Source organism: Lichenostomus cassidix, chromosome 1 (genome assembly GCF_008360975.1).
Source record: "Lichenostomus cassidix isolate B80296 chromosome 1, HeHo_3.0, whole genome shotgun sequence".
In the NCBI taxonomy this organism is placed as follows: Eukaryota; Metazoa; Chordata; class Aves; order Passeriformes; family Meliphagidae; genus Lichenostomus; species Lichenostomus cassidix.
The window spans coordinates 84,480,830-84,506,528 of record NC_139479.1 but is presented as its reverse complement, the minus strand read 5'-3'; the positions used below and the strand labels follow the sequence as shown (position 1 = coordinate 84,506,528).

The 25,699-nt window shown below is 47.8% G+C and overlaps 1 protein-coding gene across 4 annotated transcripts in view; it reads right to left on the bottom strand.

Annotated features, from left to right (window-relative positions):
- The window catches only part of GAB2 (GRB2 associated binding protein 2), a 91,666-nt gene that overhangs the window by 38,643 nt on the left and 27,324 nt on the right, over positions 1-25,699 (bottom strand). For all 4 annotated transcript variants that reach the window (XR_014853444.1, XM_085066223.1, XM_085066215.1 and 1 more), the window contains exon 2: positions 472-772. Coding sequence is in view for 3 of the 4 variants with exons in the window: in XM_085066223.1 (XP_084922349.1) it covers positions 472-772 (301 nt within the window). In the remaining variant the exon portion in view is untranslated. The remainder of the gene's footprint in view (positions 1-471; positions 773-25,699) is intronic.

The window sequence follows — 25,699 nt, the reverse complement described above, 5'->3', positions numbered from 1 at the left end:
TGGGATGCAGGTGCAGGGAATATGTCTGTCCTTCACATGAAAATGGTTCCAGTAAAGCTTGTCCCCTGACTCCACCAAGGGATTGAAACCTCTGAAGGAGGGGGATTTTCACTGTTGGCTCCCACCACTCTCAAAGGGATTTTTGTGATGGATAGGGACAAAGGCTGCAGCTAAAAAGTCCCCAGACACTACCAACTTCTTGTAAGAGACTGAAAGATCTACAGTTACGGGTGGTAAAAATTAATTAGGTGATTGGCTGTCATGGTAGCCAAGACAGCTCTTCCTCATACGTCAAAAGCAGGAAAGCCTCATAAAAGTTTCCCACATGTCCATCCATTTCCCACTTCAGTCCCCCCTGCCTTGTGGCAGGCTGCACCCCCCTCCTACAGGTCTGATCTGAAAGAGGAGCTGGGATCCTTGGGAGGACAGGAGAGAAGATGCCCTCAGCCATGGACCTGTCTCTCATGGTACCTGTGTTCTCCTCGGACTGGTTGAAGCCGCAGATCTGGCAGATGCTGCGAACCCATTTGTTCATGTCATCCTCAGTCTCAGCCACCAGGTAGAAGGTCCTGTCACTGGTCTTGATGTCGAAGATGTAGCTGTCTTGCAGCTCCTTCTTGTTGAAGGTCAGGCCTGCATCCACTTGCTCACAGAAGTTGAGGTTGATGACACGCAGAGGTCTCTTGGAGTGGTCATTTTTGTAGTACTCCAGGACATCAGGATCACCACTCATCCGCCCGCTGCGCAGGACGAACCAGCGTTTCTTCCATGCCTGAAACCGAGACAAGAGCAAACATGAACCCCATTGCCGAACCTGTGAGAGTGAAAAACCACTGCCAGGCACACAGTGACACAGAGAGACATAACACATCACCACCATGGGATGCTCTGGGGTGCTGCTCAGGCAGACCTGCAAGAGGTGCAGAGACTCAGCTCAGCTCTTCAGTTTGATACTAAAATCTACGACAATTAAATACTAAAATAGCATTGTACCATAAGATGACCCCAAAAGGTGCCAGTCTTGAGGCTCAGAGGAACCACGCTCCTACCCTGCAGCCCAACCATGCTCCCAGGACCCAAATGCCCTTCTCTCCGTGATGTGGGATAATCTGTGCAGTGGCATTACTGGGTGTTGCAGTGCCAAAATGCCTTCCAGAAGCTTGGAGGAGCTCAGGCACTTTGGATGCAGTACCCTGGGTGTCTTGACCTTCAGAGAAACCCCTGAGAGCATCACAGGATATGTCTGCAGATACTGACCATGCCAATCCCTTCTCTGTTTAAATGCCAGGATAGAAAGACTAATAAAACCAAAGGAGAACTGCTTTGTTTTTTTAAATATCAGGAATAATGCCAGGGAGACCCATGGAGAATCCCAGCTTCATTTGTTTTTCAGCATCCTCAGCTCCCTGGCACGTAGGTAACTCCTTAGCAAAGGAAAAGGTTATCATTGATTCTATGGAACACTGCTGACAGCAGCTCCTGGCCAAATCACCCGCAGAATGGACTCAGGGGGTTGTGGAGTTTGAAGCAAACCAGCAAAATAAATGTCAGACATCAGCCCTGGCCCTGGGAGCTGTGGCCCTGCTGCTGACCCCACACCAGACACAGCTGGAGACTCACAGGAAGGGGAATAGCCACAAGGATAATGTGTTAAATGATAAAACTGAAATTACATGGAGAATTGTGCAGGGGTAAACCCCCATCCCATGAGGTCAGCAGTGTGGTTTTTTGGGGTGTATTTTGTGTGATGATCACAGCACCTGCATGAGGGATGCACGGGGTGAGGAACCACCTCGAGCTGCTCCCTTTTGCAGAGCTATGCTCCCTTGCAGAGTCCTCAGCTCCCATGGCCTATGGAAGGGAAGGATTCCATCCAAGTGTAGTTCCTAAAACAGCTTGCTCAGTCTGTCTTTGAAGGCAGTGAATGATTGAGAGGAGCATGTGGATAAGCAGGGTGATGTGAATTATGACCAGTGCTCCTGCATTACCTGACACAGAGCTCAGTTTGTACCAGAGGATGCCAAGGAGGGGGATGTGATCCCAACCATCCTGCCCCGGCTCTGGACATTGGTTTTTTAATGAGATTTACTTTATTTATATTTTTACATATAACCAGATTTGGAGTTCTGGTGATTGTAAGAGCTTGTGCTATAAGGAAGCACACAATGTTCCTAAGAAGGAAGAACCAACAGCCACAAACACCTTTAGTAACCCAAGAGAGGCAGCAAGGCAAGCAGTGTGCTGGGTGCCTCATGATGCTCCCTGGGTGCTGACCACAGGCTTTGCATATTGGTGATGGGCACATGATCTCAGCCAGACAACTGCACCAGGATACCACAATTTTGGAGAATTTCGTGGCTGAAATAAGGGTAAGAAACTCCAGTGATATTTTTCCTGAACTGTCTGGTACAGACCATACTTCTCAAAAGCTTATAAATAGCTTTTGTTGGGTGTCTTTGAGATTTGTAACCGAATTAGTTTTGCACTAATTCTCTAAACGGTTCTGGGTGTCAGGAAAGTAACTTCAGAGCAATCTTCCAAAGGCAGTGAAGCAGCAAATTGCTTAGCAAGAGTTCGTGCAAGGCTGGCAGATTTTGGCTTAATCTCACCCACTTCTCATCAAAATGGTTGCTTTTGAATGACAAAATAGACACAGCGGAGCTCTGTCCATCAGGGAGGGAAAAAACCAATTTCACCAGGCAGCAGCAATAATTTGCTAGTCTATCTCCTCAAAATGGATCACCCAAATCATTGGGAAAAAAACTCATGAACATTTTTTTCCTAGTTCTAGGCAGTATATGTTCCATTAGCTTCTTTCTGTTAACACTGAGTCACTTCTTTGCATTGACTGGGCAGGACTAAGACATGGGCACCCATCAGTGAGGGGATGCAAGGAGATGGAGTTGTGCAACCACATGAACCAGCACCTGAGTGCAGACATCCAGCATCAGTTCTTGCTGATTAGTTTGTTGCTTTCCAACCATTTGAAGACCAGTCGTGCAGCCTCTCTTCTTGGCTGAGACGTTGCATTACAAAACCCACAAAGTACAGAAACTAGACTGCAGAATTTAGAGTTTTCATGGAAAAAACAGGAGGAACTGCTGCAAGCAAGACAAATGATGCTACCACAACTTCTCTTTTTGTCACCAGTGTGAGAACCACAACTCTCCCGTTCTCTTTGGTCTGTCTGGTAGCAATGGAAAGTACCACACCGTCAAGATCTGGCAGAGAAAACAGCATAACACATACAGCCTGGTGTTTTTGGGTAAGTTTTAACAGGCTGGTTGCAAAAGAATGAGTCTTGCCAGCACAAAATTTATTGGAAAGCTTCAGGAGCTGGAGTATCATTGGAGGGACCACTGGACAGGGCAGCAGACCCACCAACCTGGGAAGACCACCCTGTCCACCTCTGCATGGTGCCCTCCTAATGATAAAGAGTCACTGATGTTCTTCTAATACAGCTTCTGACCCAGAAAAGGAGCTCATGGCAGCAGTCTCTGGAGTGCCTGTCCTGGACAGGTGGCTGCAGGCAGCACAGCTGGAGGCATCTCCCACCACACTTCCCCACAGCAGGACCAGCTGTTCCTGCCTCCTAAGATCAGCTTCCAAGCCAGAGGAATAACCATTGATCACTAGAGGAGAATGGAAGTAAACAGTAAAGAAATAGCCAGCTACCTCCATGTTTTTGTGGACACTTTCCCCATTTCTTTGAATTTTTGAGTACTGGGCTCAGCAAGTATGTTTTATTTCTTCCCTGTGGATTTGCTATGCCTTTATTAGGACCAGGGCTCAGCTTGTGTTTGCCAGCCTGTGGCTGCTCTTGGAGCATCTCTTGGCACTAATGCAGCTTGCTTCAACATGTCCCCATATGCAGCAAAGGATATGCAGTTTGCAGCACGTGGCCCATCCTCCTGAGACATCTATTTCCCCATTCAAAGCTATCAATACCATTCAAATCTTCCACCTTTAGGCTTCACTAGGACATCACCTTCCTGCAAGAGTGTGATCTAAGGGTCTACTGATCACCAGTTAGGACAGCAGTAAGATGTATGGGATCCATATGTGCATGGCAATCACAGCCCATGCCAAGCCAGGGAAGCACGCAACTCCATGTGAACCTGCAACTCTTTCCAAGACCCACCTTCTCCCAGCATGAGGTTGTGATGGCCAGAACACATCTCATCCTCCACCTCAGCTTTCCTTCTCTGCTTATTTCTATTTCTTCGCAGCTCTTTTGAAGCCCCTGTTGCCATCAGTCTGCTCCTGCCAAAACACTGTGCCTCCCTGACACGTGTTGAGAGCCAAGGGCTGTGTTTGTTTAACAGCTTTACAACAGTGAGAGGCCAACAGCTTAACAGCCATAAAATGGTGCTTTGCAGCACAAATTTCCAGCTGTGAGGTCCTTTGCCGGCATCAGGTTCCTTCACGGTTAAATTACAGCTGCCAAAGGCCCTTAATATCATTGAGAAATATTTTGACACTTGGCAAGTACTTTTTTAAAGACTTGTTAATCAAAAAAAAAGTGCCCATCATGCTCCTATTGCGATGTGAATCCTCTCTGGGTGCTGAGAACCGTGGATGCTGCTCAGTTGCTTTCCACCTCAGTAGTGCTGTGGCAAAGTTAAAGTTTACAAAACTGAGCTCTTTCCAGCTGGATGCTACCTGGAGCTGGTTGTTTTATGGAGAGCTTGGGTGGGCAGAGCTGAGGCAGTGCTGCTGGGTTCACTGGCTGACTGTGCATAGCAGGGATGCTGAGGGGGCTCAGGCAATGGTTGGGTGCCTTCCTGTTCCTTCTGCTGGGTGAGGAACCACAAGAGCTGAACCAAAGAGGTGACTGCTCTTGAGCAACTGAGATACCACTATGGGTGAGGTCCCTCGTGTCCCCTGTGGCTGTCCTGATGGCTCAATGCTGTGACAGAGCTGGTGGCATCAGGGCAGAGAGCTCAGGGAATCTGGGGCCCCCAAGTGCCTAATAATCCGAATTATTGGATAATAATTTAGACAGCCCAGAGAGAGGCTTTATTAATTCTGGTTATAGAGAGGGACATTCAGACAGCAACTTCCTCTCTGCTTCCCTGTTCTCTGCAAAGTGAACACAGAGATTCAGCCGATATGCTGTTTCAGAAAAAAAAAAAAAAAAAGAAAAAAGAAAAGAGGTGAAGAAAATATTTAAAAGCCAGTAAAGCCAGTTATCCACCCCTGGGGAACTTGCCAAGGGCCACAATCCTGAGAAGGAATCAAATAGTGACAACATGGAGGGATGGCTCTTGGGAGTGGCCCACCCAGTATTATCTTAGCTCCAAAGTGAGGACTTTGAAAGAGTTAGAGGCTGTTAGTTTTGAGTTGAAGGGGATGTCCTTTCAATTAGGATCAACTTTTGAGCAACATCTCTCTAATCTAGAATACTAATATGTTTACCACCACACCCTTACAGCATATACAGGGAGAAGAGAAGAGAAGAGAAGAGAAGAGAAGAGAAGAGAAGAGAAGAGAAGAGAGGAGAGGAGAGGAGAGGAGAGGAGAGGAGAGGAGAGGAGAGGAGAGGAGAGGAGAGAGGAGAGAAGAGAAGAGAAGAGAGGAGAGAAGAGAGAAGAGAGAAGAGAAGAGAAGAGAAGAGAAGAGAAGAGAAGAGAAGAGAAAAGAGAAAAGAGAAGAGGAGAAATGTGTATTTCCCAGGAAATCTCTCTCTCCTGTTCCTTCTCCCCCTGACACCAACGTCATGTCCACCAGCACTGCACACCAGCAGTGTGAAATAAACCTTCCAAAATCTGATCTGACACAAATCACAGGATCTAATCCAAGCTGGCAGGCAGGATGAGCGACCTGGCCATGACATCAGGCAAATTTCTCACACCAAGATGAAGCTGGGGACTGAGTGATTAAAGCAGGAAACCCCACAGTAGAGCAAGCAGGTACTTGTGTCTTAGATTTGCCCAGAACCAGAGAAGCCCTGGGTGCAGGATGCCTCCTGTCATTGCCCCCGTGGCCACCAGCTGCCAGTGGGGGAGCCACCATATCCACAGAAAGACACGAGTCTGTTCCAGCCACACACGCCCCCAGTTTTCACTCTGCAGTGCAGATTAGTCTTGCACCCCATCGAGCACATTCTCCCTCTGGCTCCTGGCACATCTAGTGTGGCAGAGTGGAGTTCACACTTCAGGAGCACGTGAGAGGGGCCACAACACCTGGAAAGTTCTCACTGCTCTTGCCAGTCACTGTGTGACCTTGATGTCTCCTCCAGGCTGCCACCACTTTAGCCATCCTGGCAAGATCACCACAGGGAAAGGGGGATAGATATCATGGGGGCATGCTGAGAGCATGTTTTGGGTGCCTTGGATACTTCAGTAGAGCTACTGTTTTTGCCATCTGCAGCAATTATACAGACTGTGGCTGTGGGACTGTGTAACCTGGCACTGGGGCAGATCTGACCTGGTCCCCCATTCCACAGTCCTGTAAGAGGAAGATGGTCCCCTATTGTGGCTGGTGCTACCAGCATCCGTGAGTGAAGCCCCACATAGGAGGATTGTGGAATAACCTGCTGGTGACCTGCATAATAATGTTGTCTTCCTCTGTGTCCCCGGGGGCTTTTTATCCTGTCTGATGGACAGGAGGATGCTGCTTTTATTATTCATGCAAGAACACCTCTCCCCTCCCTGTGTTAGTGCTAACTCAAAGGAAATGTGGCTTGGAAGTAGATTTTTAAGCAGCAAGGAAGCTTTTCCTCTGTCTGCTAAGGTAATGCTCCTGCCGGCTGACTGCCCTCACATAGCCCCAAAGTTCACAAATCCCAGAGCAAACAGGAGCTTCCTGAGCCCCACTCTTACTCTTCCAGATCCCCCCACGGCTCTCCTTGCCCACTGCCTGCTCACAGCACCTTTCCACATCCTGCTGGGAACAGACGAGTCCCAACCCCGCTCCTTGCACGCTTCAAAGGGATGGAGCCTGCTCCCTGCTAATCATGCTCCAGCCCTGGCCGAGTTCACAGTGGGTTCATTATCACCACCACTTTGGGGTAGCTGTGATTGGCAGCGCTAATAACGCCGCGCTGCAGCCGTGAGACCCCGTGGGGCACAGGAAACCTTGCTGGGGTACAAAGAGGCTCCTCCTTGCTGAGGAATCGAGGGAAGGTGATGCAAAAAAACCCCCAACCCAGCGCATATCTCAGGCTGTCAAACTGACCTTCCCTCCTGGGATTTTTTTTTCCCCCACTCTTGGAGGTGTAATTAGGCTTCAGAGCACACGCGGAATCGCTACATGTGACATCCACCCAAGGGCAGCAGAGCCGGCTCGAGACATCCTGCACAGAGCATCACTCACAGCTGGGTGAGGGGGGTTTCAAGGAGGTGAGGCACAAACACAGGCTAAAGCCTATTTATTTGCAAGATCATTTAAAAAAACATAAGCTTCATAAAGAGCTCCTGCCATAGGGGATGTTTGCTACCAGGGAAGGAAGGCTCTGCGATGGCTCGGAGCTGAAGGAGCCATCACACTGGTGTGAGCTGGAGGAGCTGCTCCCCACCTCCATTCTGCCCTCCGTGAATGGGACGAGCAACACAGCAGTGACACACTGTGGAAAACATTTCCCTTCCTATTTATTTTACGGGAGTTCTCCAGCTGGAAAGATTTCAGTAGCCTTGTGCTGCATGGTCAATCTTAGGAAAATAAAGATTTCTCTCTGGGATGTGAGGGCACTGACAGCATTTCTGATGGGATGCCTGGAGCGCCTGATTAAGGATGGGATGGAAAAACAAAATACCAAATAGTGAGGCTGTACACCAGACAAGCTGTGACTGTCTGAGAAAGAAGGACATGGGAAACCCTGGGAGGGCCAGGAGTGCTCCTGTCTGGAGTGTTAAAAAGGATGGATCCAAACTCTGCTGGGAGAAGCATGGAGATAGCATGAGATGCAACAGGAAAGTCTCATTAGATGTAAGGAAAAGGCTTCACAATGAGGGGTAGGACAAAAACACCCCAGATGGGGTGATGTCCATCTTTGAAGATACTCAGAATCTGCCAGGACAAGACCAGGAGTAACATGATTTACCTCCCGAGTTGACCCTAACTTCAAGCGGGCCCCACCTTGAGCGGGAGGTTGGTTCAGAGACCTCCAAATCTAAATTACTTTTCCGTAAGTAGGTCCACTCCCACAGAGGAGTGTTGAACTTGTCATATTGAACCTGGTGAGACTGCTCAGACTCTGAGTCCCCATGTGGTACCAGTGCAGCCACCCATGGCACATCCACCCACACCATTCAGCACTGCCTGAAGAGAAAGGGCAGCACTGGCATTTTTCAAGTCTCATGGAGAAAAGCAACCTTTTCTGGCTAATTCCTTCTGCTGAAAGCTGCATGGTGCCTTTGCAAATGGGAAGGTGCTAGGAAAGCAAGGGGTTCACAGGAGGAACCTGGAGCCCAGCTTTAGCCTCAGGGCCGGCTGCAAATGGTCCATGTGCAGAGCCTCCAATGCATTCCTGCCGCTGTGCATGGATTTTGTTATCGGGAATTATTTCCTGCTATTCAGCCCTGTTCTGTATTCCACTCTGTTATTTCTAGCTGAAATCTCTCCCACCGCCCTGCTGTGGCACATCCTTTGTGGGGCACTGGAGCAGCAGCCAGAGGAGGGGCAGGCAGGTGGGTGTACCTGAGTGGGACAGACACAGCCAGTGGCTCCCTGGGGACCTATGGGACACCCAGGCTTGTGGCCTCTTAGAAGGCTGACAGGACACAGGGTTGCAACAACCGAACAGGATGTCCCAGCAGCCTAGGATGTGATATTTCACTTATCACATACATTATGATACTACAGCTATATATATTTTACATGATGCACATCAAGGCTGGTACTCTCCCAGTCTACCTGCAAAACTCAGCTGCCACCACTGACTACACTCAACCCCACAGCCAAGAGCTGACCAACCCACCAGGGCAAGTCAGCCCATGCCATGTGAGCACACCAACAGCAAGAGCAGAGCTCTTTAGTTTGCTTTTTCAACTTTGAGTTTCTGGAAGCAAAAGCAAACTGCTCAGAGATTTCTTTTCCCTCCTGAGACTCTGGTATCAGTCTCCGATAAGAGCTTTCCCGGCCATTACACAAGCAGGGCTGGACATGGGAACGCAGCATGAATAAATGACTTGGAGCAAAGTATTTTGATAACTGAGTTTTTCTAGCTTTCTGGCCTCGGCAAGAGCAAAATTAATTTCACAGCACTGTCAGCAATTTCCCTTCCCTCGCCCCTAGCTTTGGGCTACCTTGAGTTCCTACAGTCATTGCCCAGAGAAGCTGTGGATGCCCCATCCCTGGAAGTGTTCCAGGCCAGGTTGGATGTGGCATAGACCAAGCTGGTCTACTGGAAGGTGTCCCAGCCTGTGGCAGAGGGGTTGGAACTACATGGTCTTTAAGGTCCCTTCCAATCCAAACCATTGTATGATTCCATGAACAGGGATCTGCTCCAAAAGCACCCATTCTGTGCTGGCAGGAGCCACAGTTCCTGCTCAGGCTTCTTTGGCAAATGTACACCAGTCTCTGCTTGCAAAAAGCTCATTGCACAGATTCCTCGTCCCATGAGTGCCCAGTGATGGGCTGGATGGGACAAAACAGCACTGTACATGTCCCCTCTGCCTTCTCCTGGAGGTTGTGGCTGCTCTCCCACCCTGTGTCACCTCTTGTCAGCCCTCTGTGGCATCCAGGAAGATGCTCAAGAGAGGACAAGGTTTACTTTCACCAGGCTTGGGTGGGGCTGAAAGAAAATTTTCAGGAAGGGCACTGCATTTTGGGGTTTCTTTTGTCCCACATCCATGAGTATCCATGAGACCCAGAGGGAGAGAGGGAAAGGGCTGCTATCTATTCCCTATCAATGAACCCTTTCCAAACCCTGAACACTGCTTGTGTTTCAAAGCAAGTCTGATTTAAAGCTTTTGAACAAAGAAAAGAATCTGAAAAAGACGAATTGAGAGTTAGTGTGAATCAGTTGGAGATACACACCCATGTCAGCTCTAGCAGTGAATCCCATAATTACACTACTCTGCCCTCAATCTCTCAGGTGAAGGTGGATGAAAATACGGATGGACTTAGAATTGGATACCAGGAATGAGAGGTATGTCAGGATACTTTCCCCTTCCCTCGGCCTGCCACTTCCTTTGCTTAAAGGCTGCAGAAAAAATGCCTTACAAGGTGATACTGAGACTCTTCTGAGCTTAACAGGCTCTATGCACAGCAAAAACCACCACCCAATTTGGTTCGATATGATGAGCTGGAGATATCAGGGAGCTGAAGCTGATAGTAAAGTGTGAGGATGTTTTTCCTGTCATCTAAAGGAGTCTGGCATGTAGCACGATATTTGGGATAGGCTTGCCTTTCCAGGGATGATTTCTAATTTTAGAAAAGCTCTGAGGCTTGTTAATTTTCAGCCACTTTAATGAGCTGTCTCATCATCTGTAACCATTTCCAGCTCGACTAAACTCTGCAAGGGAAGAAATTAGCCTGATTTGGCTCACACTGAACTCACAGTCTGCTAGACAACCCTTTGCACCTCCTCATGGTAGCTGTCTGGGTGGCAGAAACAGCATCACCATTGCTGGCACAAAGGGGAAACAAGGAAGATCAAAGGGCTGTAATGGTTTCTCTGCACAGAACTAGTGGGACAGGTCTGGAAAAGGGTCAGGATAGGAGAGATGAAACCATCAGTGGCAGGGAGACAGTGGTGGAGATGACCTAAGACAAGAATGACAGGACATTACAGGAAAGTTACAGGAGACTTTCCTTTGGGTAACACAGTAATGACCTTGCTGAAGGAGGCTCAGGAGGATTCAAGTTTATCTGGCCCTAAATAGACACTGAACAAGGACACAGAAACAAAATCCCCCCAAGGTCACTGAGAGACACAGTGTGTGGCAATGGATGTCTGCAATGAGAACTGTTAACAACAGGGAAAATACCATGAGGAGGAGGAGGAGGAGTCTTCTCAGCCTAGATGCTGGCTCACTGACCACTGGGCTAAAAGCACTTGGGAGTGACCCTCTGTGGGCATTCAAATGCACCAGGCTTGGAAGGGGCAAGGGAGGCAGCACTCTGTTCACAACAACCCTCATGGCACAGCTCAGCCTTCGTGGCTTCACATGGTGCCCTTGCTTTGCTCTGGGAAATGTGGGTGTTTCCATTTTGGCAAGACAGAGAGGCAGGAGGCTGTGAGGCCAACACATTAAATAAGGGCAAAAGTGGGAAATGGAGACAAAAGGTGGTATGAGAAAGACAGCTCCCTGGAGATCAGCACCAATGGCACTCACCTGTCAGATGGATTCTCATGGTTTAGTTCATTTTAGGGCTTCAGGTTCGTTCCTGCAGCTTGAAAGGGCACCCTAATGAGTGGATTCCCTGGTGCTTCATAACATGTAAGCTTGTGTGAAAGCCTTCCCTTAGTTAAAAGATGATTTCTCTCCTCTTTCAGCACACCCTTTTGGATGAAACTCATGCAGACTTAATTATCTCATCCTTCTGTCAGGCCCCTCTGAAACCTGCTGGGGGATTTACTGGTTTCCAGGAGACTCACAGGAGGCACAGTCACACACAGCCACTCCCTGAGGCTCCCCTTCAGCCCTGCCAGCTCTCAGCCCTGCCCTCTGCTCTCCTGACACGCATTGTGCCCAGGCAGTTGGAGGGGAGTGGGGATAAATCAAGGGTACACATGGGGACAACCATGCAAAGATCTTACCTGTTGCACAGCTGGCTGAGGGTAGCCAGCTAAAATATATAGGTTGCTGATTTCCAGCCTGCTACAGTGAGGTACATCTTTCCACATGTGCCCAATAGCAAAAACACCTGTCAGTGACAGCACTTGGTTGGGGTCTGTGTTGAGCCCTCACAACACTTCCAGTCCCACAACCCTGTGCCTACAGAAGGAAATTTTTTCCAAGTTTCCCCCACACCTGTGTGAATCACAGATTCAGGCAGTCCAGGCCTCCTGAGGTCTGGGTTATTTTGATTCTAAACCGATTTCTTTCATATCACAGGTTTTTAATTAAATGCACATTTATGTCCATATGGACCATATTAACTGTTCATTTGTCCTCATATTTAGCCACCACCTCCAGAAAGAAAAAACAAGGAGGGGGTTGCTTCCAATCTGTCACTTTGTGGGTTTGACATCTTGCAAAGAGCTCTTGTGATGCCCTTTTCCACTAGACTGGAGCTCCCTTAGCATGTTCACAGAGAGAAAATATCACAATCACCTGGCTATTCCAACCTCTCCTCTCTTCCAGAAAACTAACCAACTGCCAGTCTAAGAATTTCTGTGCTAAACATCTTTCTGCAATACTGTCATGTTTCCTTTCTTCCTCATCAACATTAGTAGCCAGCTACTCTAACACATTTTGCTGTTGTTGTACATCAGGAAAAATACATGCACCTTGTACCCCTCCATTTAGACATCAAAGGTCACTGTAACCATTTCTGCTGCAGCCTCAACTCACACCAGGAGCTGTTCACAGAGTTTCTTTCTACCAAACCCAGAAAGCCCTGCATTTGGTGATTCACTGCCCCTTTCTGTAGGAACAATCTTATTTCTTTCCCCTTTGATGTTCAATTTTGCATTGGGCTGTCTTCTAACGTATTTTTTTCAAATGTGCTCTGCTTGCCAAGTGATCCAGACTGCCCTGTCTGATGAATTTGTCTTCAACATTTACTGTTTCATTACCCTTTGTGCCACTGGCAGCTTCTCCCCACAGGAGCCATTAGATCTGCTTCACTTAGGGAAATGCTGAGACTTAGTATTAATCCCAGAAAAATGGCACGAGGAGGACACCCATTTGTGGGTGACTTCTTCCTGGGATCTGCCAGGTTTTAGTTCACTTGCCAGGTACTTGGGGCTGCCCTCACCTGTCAGCTCAGCTGCCATCAGCAGACCTGTGAGCTCCACCATTGGCCCAGGATTGATGCTGGGCATCGACCTATTGCTGCCTAGGGAGTTCCTTCTGCCCATTTCATCTACCTTCTGGATTGGAAGTAACTCCCTTAATCAGGATTAACTTAATCTGTTTCTCCCCATATCTGGAAAGCTTTTGTCTTCTTTTTCCATGCTTTGGTGGAAAAGCGAAAAGACTGCTGCTTTCTGGACCTCCACAGATTTTTCATATTGCTCTGCTCAACTTTTCCTCAAATACCAGATTTTCAAACCTCACCATGGTCCTTCAGTGATGGGAACCATTATGAAAATCAAGGGGAAACGGCCATTGAGAGTTTTGGTTGCAGCAGAAGGCTTTAGGAGATGCAGTCTCCAGAGACCATCTGCAAAGAATCTGGAAGAGAGCAAGGAAAGCCCTTTCCCAAAAGGTAGCACCTCAAAGGCAGGTGGCCAGGGTTTAATGAGCAGATGACTGGGCATTGGCAGAGTCTATCGTGGCCTTCAGGAACAGCAGTCAACATAGTGCTGAGGCACTTGATTTAACCATATGTCTGCCCCAGCCTTTGCCTTCTGCCAGCAAACAAAGCCTGGGGAAGATATTCCTGAGCTCAAATAGTCTGTTTGGCTCTGGGAACTCAAGTGCATGACAGTTCATCTGATAAACAGTAGTACAGTTTAGTCAAGACGGATGAGGAGATCAAATGGATGAGAAGATGGTCCACCTAAAGATAATCTACTCCCAATGAACAGTCACATCACTATTATCCTCTAAAAATTAGAGCCTATAGAAGCCCTTGCAACAGTATATTTGGGATGCTACAGGGCTTCTGGTCATTCCTGTTTCCCATCTGACCAAAAGCACAGTGAGAATATTAAATATTCTGGCTCTGACCTGAAGAATGCCCACAAATCTCGCTGGACAGGGCAGAAAATAACCTGGGATCATGGTAACAGATTGCCTTGTTTAAAGACTTCTTTAAAATCAAGGAAGCCAAAGGGAAATAAATTAGCTGATGTGCTGAAGGACACCTCCCAACAGCCAAGGATCTACCAGATCAACAGGACTGTTTTGTGTGACTTCTGTGGATTAGCCTTTTCTCCTTATATTTAAATGATTCCATTAAAAGTGGCTGCAGCCAGACACAACTGAGGTAGTCTACTGTTTCCCCTGACTAATCACACAGATCTCTTCATTTTGAAAACCCAGCTGGAAGCTCAGCTTGAAGCCCATGCGCCTCAGGCTTCAAAGGAGTGGACAGCAGGGTGGGTACTAATTCCACATTTCCACCACTCCATAGCAGTTCCTCCATCTGCCCATTAATGTGTGTTGAAAAACCGATAACAACACTTGTATCAGTGGGCTGGAACAGGGGTAGCTCTGTTTTGTCCTGATGGCACGGATATGGTCATCAGTGGAGGATGATGCCCACCATCTCTCCCTGCACTGGAATCCCAACGGCCACTGACCCAGCTGTTGACCCCATCAATAGCTGAAAAGCCTTTCCAAAAGCAGCAAACCTCTCTCCTTTCATGTATTATTAAAATTCTCACTGGTTAATTTATTAGGGTACTTTGCACTGGGAAAAATGACCTCTTTGTTGACCCACTTAAACATCCTCCACTCCAACACAAAGCTGTCAGAAGGGCGAAAGGGAGAGCTGGGGAAGTTGTGCGCAGACTGATGTCCTTTGTCTCAGTGAGACAGCTCCAGGATGGAAGTGCTGGGACTCCCTGGCACGAGAGCAAAGGGCTAGACACAAGCCTTCACAGACCAAACCACAAAGGAAACATTCAGCCCATACGCCACATGGACACAGCCAGAGAAACAAGACTTCCCGGTCCCCTTCCTACGCAGCGCTCATCCCTCCCTGAACCAGTGGGTTTGGGAAAGAAACCTTGATTTCTCCCCATGTTGCCTCCTCTAACAACACAAATGGAAAACATGATGAAGGGCAGTGGTTGAACCCATCAATACCTGGGATTTGCCCGTGAGGCAGCAAAGGTGCATCCTGGCCATCCTCCAGTCAAAGGTGCCCAGACCTACACTCAGATTCTCCTCTTACCTGCTCCTGTATTTCTCCCACAAAGGAATAATTAGATTTGCTCCACAGCAATCCCTGATTCAAACTAACTCATATGGGATGTGGAGAAGCAGGGTACTGCTGAGCAAAAGCCAAACTGACAGCGCAAACACCACTCAGCACCAAAAGTAGCCCTGTAAGTGAAACAAGCAGGATTAGCTGTCATGAGGTCTTGTTTTTCCATTAGTGTCATAAAGATAAAGCTGCTCTCCTCCCAGAAAGGCAGCCTGCAAAGTGGCCAGACTGTACAGGACTCTCAGGTTATTAGAGAGGACACAAAAGCTCAATTTGCTTTCATCACCAAGAAGGCACCTGGAAAGTGCAGCCATGACAAAAAAACACCACAAGGTGCCTTCAGACTTGGGGGGGTTAGGAGCTCCATCCTTTTGCCCTGCTTGTTGCCCTGGTTATCACACCAGGTTCCTGCTAGGGAGTGTTTTAAAGCTCAAATGCTTTTTTGTGGCTCATTCTCATGTGATGCTCTTTCTCCCAAGCAAATGGACTGCCAAATAACTTTGATACTAAGGGAGTAAGCAAAGAAAGGTTCATGAAGACACCAAAAAAGTGTACCAAATTTCACCCCTAAAGAAATCACCTGGAGGGAGGACCTTGGAGAAAGACATGAAACACTGCTTATTCTTTGTTTCATAAAGCTAATTTATCCTGGATATTAGACGAGCTGAAATAAGCAGAATGGAAATGAACAGAATAAACTGCAGCAGAAGCCTGAATGCAAGGTTGGGCGGTAGGACTTTGTGAGATTTGATGCTGCAGCTGCCATTAATCTGTCAAAAACCCCTGGAGAAAGGGGTTTTGCCCTGTTGTGCCACCTTTTTCCAAGCGTCAAATAAAGACTCAATCTCAGAAGGATGTTACAAAAAAATGACTGAACTGCCATCTGCAAAAATACTTTGGGGGTGGAAAGTAGAGTTATATGATGGCTGAAGAGTAATTTTTCTGCCTGCACCAGTTCTGCAAACTGAGGTAGAAAACAGCGCGTGGGAACCTGAACCTGCAGCAAAGAGGGGTGGAAAGAGCAGTAACTGATGAGTTTTATTGCAGGATGTGTTAATCATCCCTCTAGACAACGGACTGGGATGGGGGTGGAGGACTTGGCAGCTGGGATTTGAGATGTATTTGTAATGCTAACACACATCTGGGATCCATCCTGAAACAGGAACACCGTGTCTGGACCAGGCAGGCCAGAAGAAAATGTTCTTTGTGGCCAACCTTCATGAAGGACCTGACCTACTGAGCCAAGTGTGGCCTTCAGAGGTGTCCCTCAAGCAATTTGGGGTCATGGACTACTGCAGATACTTTCCAAAGGGAGCACAGAGTTTCTCCAAGTGATTTGCTCAGAAGCTGTAAGGACTGTCATGCATTGACTGCCAGGGAAAAACAGGTCCAGATCTCACTGTGAGCCCTTGTCCCCAAATTCTTTGGCAGGGCAGGCTGAGCTTGGTGATCTGGTGGCTCAGGTTCACGCACAGTGAAGTTGAAAGATGTTTTCACCTCTGCTTTAGGGTGCTTCACCTCCATCTCAGCATTGTTAAATTCAAATTTTCCTGCTTATCTGACACACTGGTGTGTCTCTCCCACCAGTACAACCCTCTGTATTTCAGTGCTGTTATCTCTGGCTCATAACAGCGAGCAGAGGACCAAGGTGTGGGCAGGGGCTCACAGGCATGCCATGATCAGTGATTGCACCTACAGGTGATCAAAGAGTTACAAACTCCTTTGGAGGCATTTAATCTTTAGAAAGCAATGTTAATAAAATATGGGACTTCTCTGGCTGTGCTGGAGAATGCAGGGAGTACATGGATTTTCTGCACCAACTTGCACAGGCTGTTGGGTTTGGGAAAGAAAGATGGGAGTCTACACTGGTATCTGATACCTCAGATTCCTTGGCTGAATGTTTCCAAGGATATGTTTTTCCAAGGATATTCTCTGTGCCCTGCAAGAGCCTGAGGGAAGGCACTCCTTATTACATCACCTCCTGATGTGCAGGGGAACCTATGCTTTGCTCTTGCTGTGAACTTCCTGGAGCCCTCTTGCATCCTTGCACTCCCAGTCCAGCCTGGTGCCGCCCCAGCAAGCTGCAGCAGCCCTGCTGCACATGGTTTGTGTTGACTCTATGGATGCCCTTTGCGAGCTCAAGTGGTTCCTGCAGCTGTGTAAATAGGAGTGAAGCCCACTGTGGATCCCTGACCTGTCTACACGTGGCCTCCTCACCCACCCACCAGCAAGGATGAGCAATGAAGACCCTGCTGGGTTCTCCACCCTAAGCAAACACTGCAGACCAGCTGTCCTTCACAGCAAGGGTGGGCTCCATGTGTAGCCCAGGCGCTCCTGATAACCACTCTTAGCATCCCCGGATGCGCAAGAAAGTCCGACACCAAGCCAAGGATGCCTCCTTGCTACAGCTAGCAAAACCAAGTGAGAGATTATAACAGCAGGAGCACAGAAGAATGAAGACTTGGAAGATCTGCCAGCAAGACCAGCGTGGGTTTCAAAAGTTGTATGATTATGTCTAGAGATAAAGCTTAGTAGGGTTTTTTCTATGGGAGAAAGCAGTCCCCCCACACACAGGTGAGCTGGGAGAGAAGCTCTGAAGATCCCCTTGATGCTGCAGGTCTTTAGAGGGGTTTGAGTCTGGCAAAGGTAATTTCCAGATAGCTTCACTAAGGAGAAGACAGGAAGGATGAATCCAAGAAAGGACCATCAGACAGGCACCCACCAACCGCTCCAAAGATTGGTCTGTATTAGCAGTGAACAGGGTGGAGTTGGGTTAGCAGCTGGCCTCGATTAGCTGGTCCCTGGGTTCAGCCAAGGGGCCTTGGGGCCACCTCCTGCCTGCACTTAAACAAGACCAGGAAGCACCTAGACCCTATGAAACCCAGCATTCCTCCCAGCTTCATGTGCCACAGGCACCTGGATTCCCTATTCATCGTATGGTTTTCTTCTAGGATGGCACCTCCTGTATCACCATCAGGTTCAGGTGCCAGGACCCCAGGAAAATATCAATAAACAGCAGGAAATTCAGAGAAGAACAAAGCAAACTATTATCATGGAGTCAGAGAGACTGACTTTCTGAGCTCATGTGTTTAGCTTGGCTTAACGGCAGCTTAGCAGGGGCTTGGCAACTCAACTGTCTGCAAATATTTGAAGGGTGTAAACACCAAGGACAAGAGGGAAATCACTGAGGGAGTTTTACAGAGTAGGATGAGCAGGAATGTGGGCACTCACTCACCACCTTTTCTAACTGGGGCTTGGGTCCCTCCATGTAAATTCACTGAAGCTCCCTCACCTTACAGCTGCTCTCTAGGTCTCTGTAGCACCTGCTTTGTCACAATGGGACTCAGAGAAGCACACACAGACCTTACATTAGGTTTCATATCTGTGGATGCCAACAAGGAGAAGGATCTTGGGCGCTGGTGCTCACCTAGGCAAAGGTGAGTGCTGTCTAACACCACAGAGCCCAGCTCCTAGCAGGTCTTCAGGTTGCTCAGCAAGCACATTTCCCCACCTACATCATCTTTTTCTCTTATATCACCACCAGATTTAATCTAAAGCACAGGGATGAAAGCTGATTTTTAGCTGAAACCTTAGGACAGACAGGGCAAGAAATGTTTTGCTGATTCATAATAATTCTGCAAATTTTTTTTTCTGTTTGGTTGGAGAGAAACATCCTTTAATTTCCCTCCAAGCTCCTGAAACAATTAATTTTAGTGTTTCATAACTATGTTTGGATTTTTCAGTTTCACAACTGTGTTTGGATTTTTCAGTTCAAATTGGAAGGGTTAAAACAATAGCTCCAAATCAAAATATTTAATTTACAGTCCAAGGGAATACTTATTCATCTTTCAAGCTAACTTCTGTGGCTTCACAGAACTGCCAGAGAAACCCCCCAAAACAAGTCACCATGTCTCATGTCTCATAGGGTGACTCCAAACTGTTTTGACTCCCCGTAGTGACGTTGCCAAACCCCAGACGAGGATATATCCCAGTAGGCACAAAAAAATTGCTTACGGAAGGGAAGATTCAAATTTAGAGTGGCTGCCTATCTATAAATAGTCTGCAGAACTAAAATACATTCCACTTCGGCTGGAAATGCCTTTTTGCCTCATACTCATAAACACTCCTGCCTTTTATAGTTGAAGCAAATATTTGGTTTCTATAGTTATAACAGTGAGTACCCAGTGGTCTTTATTTTTAATCTGCATGGTGTTTGCATGAAAAGCAAGGCAGTGGTTTGTGGGGACCCTGGAGGAGTGTGGACCACAGGTGCATCATTAAAAATAAACCCGTGAACAACACAAAAAGCCCTCCCCAAAGTATCCAAAAGCAGAGAGGTTTGCTAGTAAACAGCATTTGGCTTTTAGATGCAGCTCTAAGTGCACTGAGAGTGAAAAAGGCCAAGGATCCAGTGATTGCTAATATAATAACGAGGCTCTGTCCTACTAATCTGATGTTCTCAAAGCACTTTGCAGGCATTAATCATCCTCCCAGCAGGGCACGGTGGGGATCGGCACTCCGAGCACGTTACAGGGCCCAGGGCAGAGGGGGGAGAGCTGTGCACAGCCTGAAAGATTGCCAGTGTCCAAGGAAGAGGTGGTCTGCATTGCTTTATGGATATATATATTGGAAAAGTCACAGCCACCTCCCTGAAACTTCCCTTCAAAGGGGCCTATTTATCTCTCTGACAGCAATACACACGAAAGCCCTGTTATTCAGTGCTTAATAAATCAAACACCCATCCAACAGCATTATTGATGGAAGGGAAAGGAAATTAAAGGTGACCTGCTTGGCCTGGAGATCACAGGATGCTTCCCCATCCACTTAGAATAATTTAAGGTGATTAAATCCTGCCTGTAAGAACTAAATAGGTTTCCCTTATCTTCATGTCCCACCTCGGAGAGGATCTCAGGGTGGGATATTGGGCTTCCCAAGGGATGCCTGGAGATGACAGTGCAAACACAACGTCTCCATCCCTTCAAGCAGTGAGCTTGCAAACTCAGCCTTGTCCATGGGCAGTGCTTTCCCTGGAAAATACCTGAATTCAGCTTCTTTGCAAATCCACAGCTCTTTCACTTAACACATCTGAATTTATTATCATGCTGGATGTGCCAAGAAGATGATGAGGCAGGAAGGGTGAAAGGTGAAGAAGCCCAGTCTCAGTTTTAGCAGGGCTGGGCTCACACTGGCCAGCCAGAGACTGCTCAGGAATGAGGGCTATCTTAATGCCTCCTCCTATAATGTCCTCCATCAGAAGTGACTCACACTTGCTGAGGTCTGCCTGGCACACTCATGAGCCCGTTTCTGATGGGCTGATGGATGGCAATGTGTCAGACAGTTGTGTGAAGCTGCATCCCCCTGGGACAATTCCCGATTTCAGCTCTTCTATCCAGCTACAGAAAGACAAGGGAAAACTGCATGGGAACAAAAGAAGTATCTGGAATCCCAGAGATTTACTATGAGAGGGAGAATCTTTCAAATTGCCCCAAAGGTGCAAGTTTCTGCATTACTCATCCAATCTTGACCTCTTGCTTTATTAGGGAAAGAGTGTTGAATTACCCCAGCCCATGGCTGCCTGCACCGTGCTGGGGGTGAGGAATGGAAAACAAGGGGGGTAAACAGCCCGGACAAGACCCAGCTTGTGCAAGGGGCTGCAGATAGCCAAGCACTTCTGCTCATGGCATGCAAGGAGCCACTGCTCCCTCCACTAAATTCATCAGGAATGAACATGGATGTCCCAGGTGAGATTAAAATCCTTTCCCTGGCTTTTTGTTACACAGTGCTCTGGGAAGAATTCAACCAGAATTTTTTACCTCAGCAGAGGGAGTTTACACATCCCCACCATGTTGCACCCTTCCAGACCTTCTTAGCTCCTGCTTACAGACAGAACTGCTGGAAGAACCTCATTGCCCTGCTGTGGGCAGACTGCCTGCTAGCCACACTGGGACATCTCCAGGGAAGCTGTGACAACAGTGCATGGACCTGTTGGATGCCTAGAGCCAGGCTTTCAACTCTCAGCAGTTGCTTCTGCCTTAATTTACCAAAATTAGGTGCCACAGAGATGCTTTCCTAAAAGGGAGAGGTAGCACCAGGTTCACCAGGGTGCTGTTGTGCAGCCTGGGGCAGTCGTGCTCCTGGAGCCTCTGCAGAGATGCCACCCCCTCCACGCTGGCACAGAGCTTTGAAACCCTCTGAGCACTGTGATTTGCCTCAGGAGCTGATGAGGCTCCAACACTTCCTCGTTATCATGTTGCTACCTGCAAAGAGCACACCTCTGGCTCCTCATCCCTCCCTCCTCTCCTCCACGGCATTAAAATGCCTCATGCTTGCTGTGTCACTGACTTCCAAACCTGTGGCAGCTCCGCAATATTGATATTCTTGTATTTACCATCAGCCATCTCAGAGCTGCGTGGAAAAGGCCTGCAGTAAATTGCTTCCATGATTTAACTACCCCCTTGGATTCCCAATGCATTTCCAAGCAGCAGTGGGAAAGCTGAGTATCACTGCATGAACCCAGTGTTGCTGTTTCAGAACCCAACCCTGAACCCCATCTCTGGCTGAGAAAACCCCAGCTTGTATCAGCTGTAAAACCTGATGTGTTTTGGGGTGCTGGGGGGCATACAATGGCTTTGTGCTTGGCCCAGTGGCCACAAGTGTCTCCAGAAATCCATGTTCCTGGCTCTGGGGGCAATTCTTACATTGTGGTGGAAGAGATTTTGACATCTCTAGGCTCACAGGGATGCAGAGTGGTTCTTAGAATGGGGCACTAATCCCATTTGGGACTACAAAGCAAGACGTGGCCAGGGTTTGTGACATGCAACAAACCCCATTTCAAATGCATTTCTTGCAAAAATTGCCCTGCTCACCTCCTGTGACCTCTCACAGCACCACCCTGATTGTACAAAGCTGTCTTCTTGCACTCCGCCATGTCTCAGCACCCCTGTGTGCTCCCCAGGCAGGTTCCTACTGCAGCTGGGAAGCTCCTCCAGGGAGTCCTGAAGTTATTTGGGCAAGAAGGTGAAAATACCAAATATTACAATCTTTGCTTCATCACGTGGCACCATGCAGAGCATCCGGGAACCATCCAAAGTCATACAAGAACATGTAAGAACTGCACCCTGGGAAGGATCTGTTTGTGCTTCCTATGCACAGCCTCATAGGATGAATAAAATGTGTGTGGCTTTGCTGATCAAGGCTGGGTGAAAAGCTAGTCTGGGATGTCATGCATGAGCAAGAACTGATGGGCTTCAGGTCAGGTCCAGCAACCACTCCCTGCATGTCCCAGTTTCTCATATGTCCAAATATTTTATGTGATTTGAAGAAATTTAAGGAAATTGATTTTTTTTTTTCCTTTTTCAGGAAAGGAATCATTTAACTAAAGAAGTGTAAAGTGAAGCTAGGAGGATGTAACTGCTCTCAGGTAACTCTGGGTCCTGGGATGGGGAAGGGGAGGGGCAACAGGACAGCAATGGCGTAATGAAGGGGTTGAAACAGCAGGAAGAAATGTAGGTTTTATACAGAATAAGATATGATTTCAACAGCCAAACCTTCTTCAGCCTGGCCCAAACCACCACTTCAGCAGAAATACAGATTTAGGGCTGGATCTTCATCTCAGACACTCATGTTGACATACAGACAACCTCCACTGGTTTTAAGCTCTCCTGGATTTACATCTCAGAGAGGTTGCAAGAACTATCACAATCATCGAAAGCTGCAGCCCTCTGGCATTCCTCCATGTGCCACAACTTCCTTGCAACTTGACTCAGGCATAAGTGCTGAATACAAGAAAGCTGTGGCTTGACAGCAGCAATCTCCCATCTGCCAACTGGGTAAATTCCCTGGGTTTTCCAGAGGGAGATCTGAAAACCTGCTCAGAGCTGGGAGGTTTTGGCCTGGGGATGCTGAACACTCAACGCTTGATGTGTCTCCCCAGGGACCACCTGGGATCTACTAGCCCAGTGTCACTGTTGAGCAGCTAGCAGAGTAATGAAGGCACCAGTTCTCAGTGGCAAGAAGGAATGACCTTTATTATTTTGATTTCATCATATATATAGAGTATTCAAAAGTCACCCAGATTGGTCGGTCAGAAGCCTTCCCCCAGGCCTGATTGGCCAGGCCTGCACCGTCCAAGTACTGGGACACTGTTCCAATGACATCCAAACTTTGTCTTTATTTACAAAACACAAGAAAATTCTCATGGGAAAAACCTGTGCTAGCCACAGCCCAGGTCATGGCCAAAGGTCCTCCAGCGTCTTTATCCCCAAAATGTGGCTGGTATCACATGTCCCAGGGAAAGGCATAGAAATCCCTAAAACTTTGAAATCACTTGATTGTGGAAACAGCATCCCCCTAATCCAGGCAGCACAGGACACGTACAGCACGCAGGGCTTAGCGACGCCCTAACTGCAGCTGCGGCCGATGCGGAGAAACGGATCAGATAACAATACTCCCAAAGCTTTTTGTCTATATTTTAATGTCATTAAAAAGTGGATAATCTCCTCCCCCGTAAAAGCATTGGCTTCCTCTGGGAGCCTTTTGGCTGCTATGTTGAGCCAGAGTAATCCAAAGGCTGGCTCTGTACCGAACCAGGAGATAGCAACAGAAGTTGTCACAAAAAGTGACATTTTGGACACTCAGCCTCTTCAGAGATGGGGCTGAGCTGCAGCAATGGAACTGTGCCCCTAAAAAGCTGTCAGTGGCATATTAAAATGTGGTGATCTCTCTGGTGCTGGTGCCACGCAATCCCAGCAGGAAGGACGAACAAGTTATTTTCTTCTTCTTTTGGTTTTCTCCTTTTTTATGAGTATTTTAGAAACTTAACAGCAACATTTTTATCAGTATTACTATTTGAAATGCCTACTGCAGCAGATGAAGCTGGGAACCATCCTCAGCTCTTTGCCTGCTGTTATTCTGCCTTTTGTGTTGCTTATCTGCCAGCTCTCTGAGGACATGAAGAGGCTGGTCATAAGAAGTGACCTTTTGGATGAACACCAGGCATAGAAGGGCGAGACAAGAAGAAAAACTCAATTCTTGACTTCTGCACCCAGATCTCACCTTGCTTCCCTTCCTATTGATGGATTGCAGCAGCACTAAGACAAGCAGGTAGCCAGGTGCTGCCACATACTCCCACTTGCCCATGCTAGAGCGTCAACACTGTCAAAATCCCAATTATGACACTATTTCACCTGCTAGTTGCCTTCCCCGAGGTGCTGCCCTACTGCTGACCCAGTTTCACAGCACTGGTGCCTGTGGAGTCACATTCTGCTCTCAGATACACAACACCCTCAGACTCTGTGAGGTATCCCTTCTTATCCTCTTTATTTCTCACCTCTTGCCAGGCATGTGTGAGCGATCCAGGGTTTCTCCCAGCTCTTCCCTTTTGCCAACGCCTCCCTCCCTCCACCCCCATTGCCTCCCATGATAGACTTCAGATATTTCTGGCACTGGGGGAAAGGAGGGGAGAGGAAGAGCCACTTCTGCTTTGTTTCAATCCATTGCCATTGAGCGAGAAGGAGAAGGCTGCATTGGATGTGCCCTTGGGAACTGGCTGATCCATCCCCCTATCACACCTGACAGTCCCTATGGAGGAGCTGTCTAGTAAGGCCAGACAGATCTTGTTATATTTAGGAAGAGCTTCCCCTCCTGTGTTGTCAATTTCATGCAGCAGGAAATCTTTTCTTGGATGTTTTATCAAAAAAAAAAGAGCACAAAACAACAAAAAATCACCTCATTTCCTGGAGTCTTCCTCTCTGCCCCACTTCTTTCTTTCCATTTTCCCTGTTTTTCAGTATTTGTTTTTAGGGCATGACACTCAGCAGCTTTCAGTCTGCACCCAGCTCCAATCCTTGGATGCTGGTTTGGACCTCCACTGCACTCACAGCTGCTGCACGGGAGGAATCAACTGCCCTGAGCTCCTTCCGGCACCTGGAAAACTGCTCCAGGGAGCAACCTCATGCAAGTCCTACTCCAAATGCCATTCAACATGTGAAGCTATCCTCCTGTTTCTGGCCAGTGTTAGAACTGACCCTTGGGGCACAGCAGGAGCTCGTGCAGGCTCCTCTTCCACATCCATATGTTCCATCCGGAAACATCAATTCTCTTTCTATAGGAAGACAGGTTATCCTGAGGCAGAGGAAATGTTTCCTCTTCCCGGCAGGATGTTTGCAGGGAGCCCAGAGTGAGGTATGTATAGAAACCTCCTGATGCAGAGATTCCAGTAAACACCTCCCAGCAGACAGCCTGGACCAATGTCAGTGCCCTTGGAGCAGATGAGAGCCAGCCCCAGGGAAACAGCCACAGACAAAGGTAAAAACTCCATCCTACTCTTGCCAAAATCAGACAGAGTGTCCCCTACTAACCACAGTGATCAATAAAATTGGGAGGGATCCCTATGGGGAACTCTCCATACCTGTGTGCCCTGAATCCCGGGAGATGGTGCCCAGGTCTGGCCAGAAAGGAGTTTTTATTCTCTGCTTCCACCAAATTTAACTCTTGAGTAAGGAAAACCAAAGTTTTAATTTTTTTAAAAATTATTTTAAATTTTTCTGACCCTAGGAAATGATTTATCCGGAATTTCCCACCTCAGTCTGTTAACGCAATTGAGATCTCAGCCCTTCATCTGGGTTAATGCATAATTCCTGATGCACATCTCAAGACAAGCCTCTCTTCCAGGCCCAGGTACTAGGCAAGGTACCTGGCTTCAGAGTTT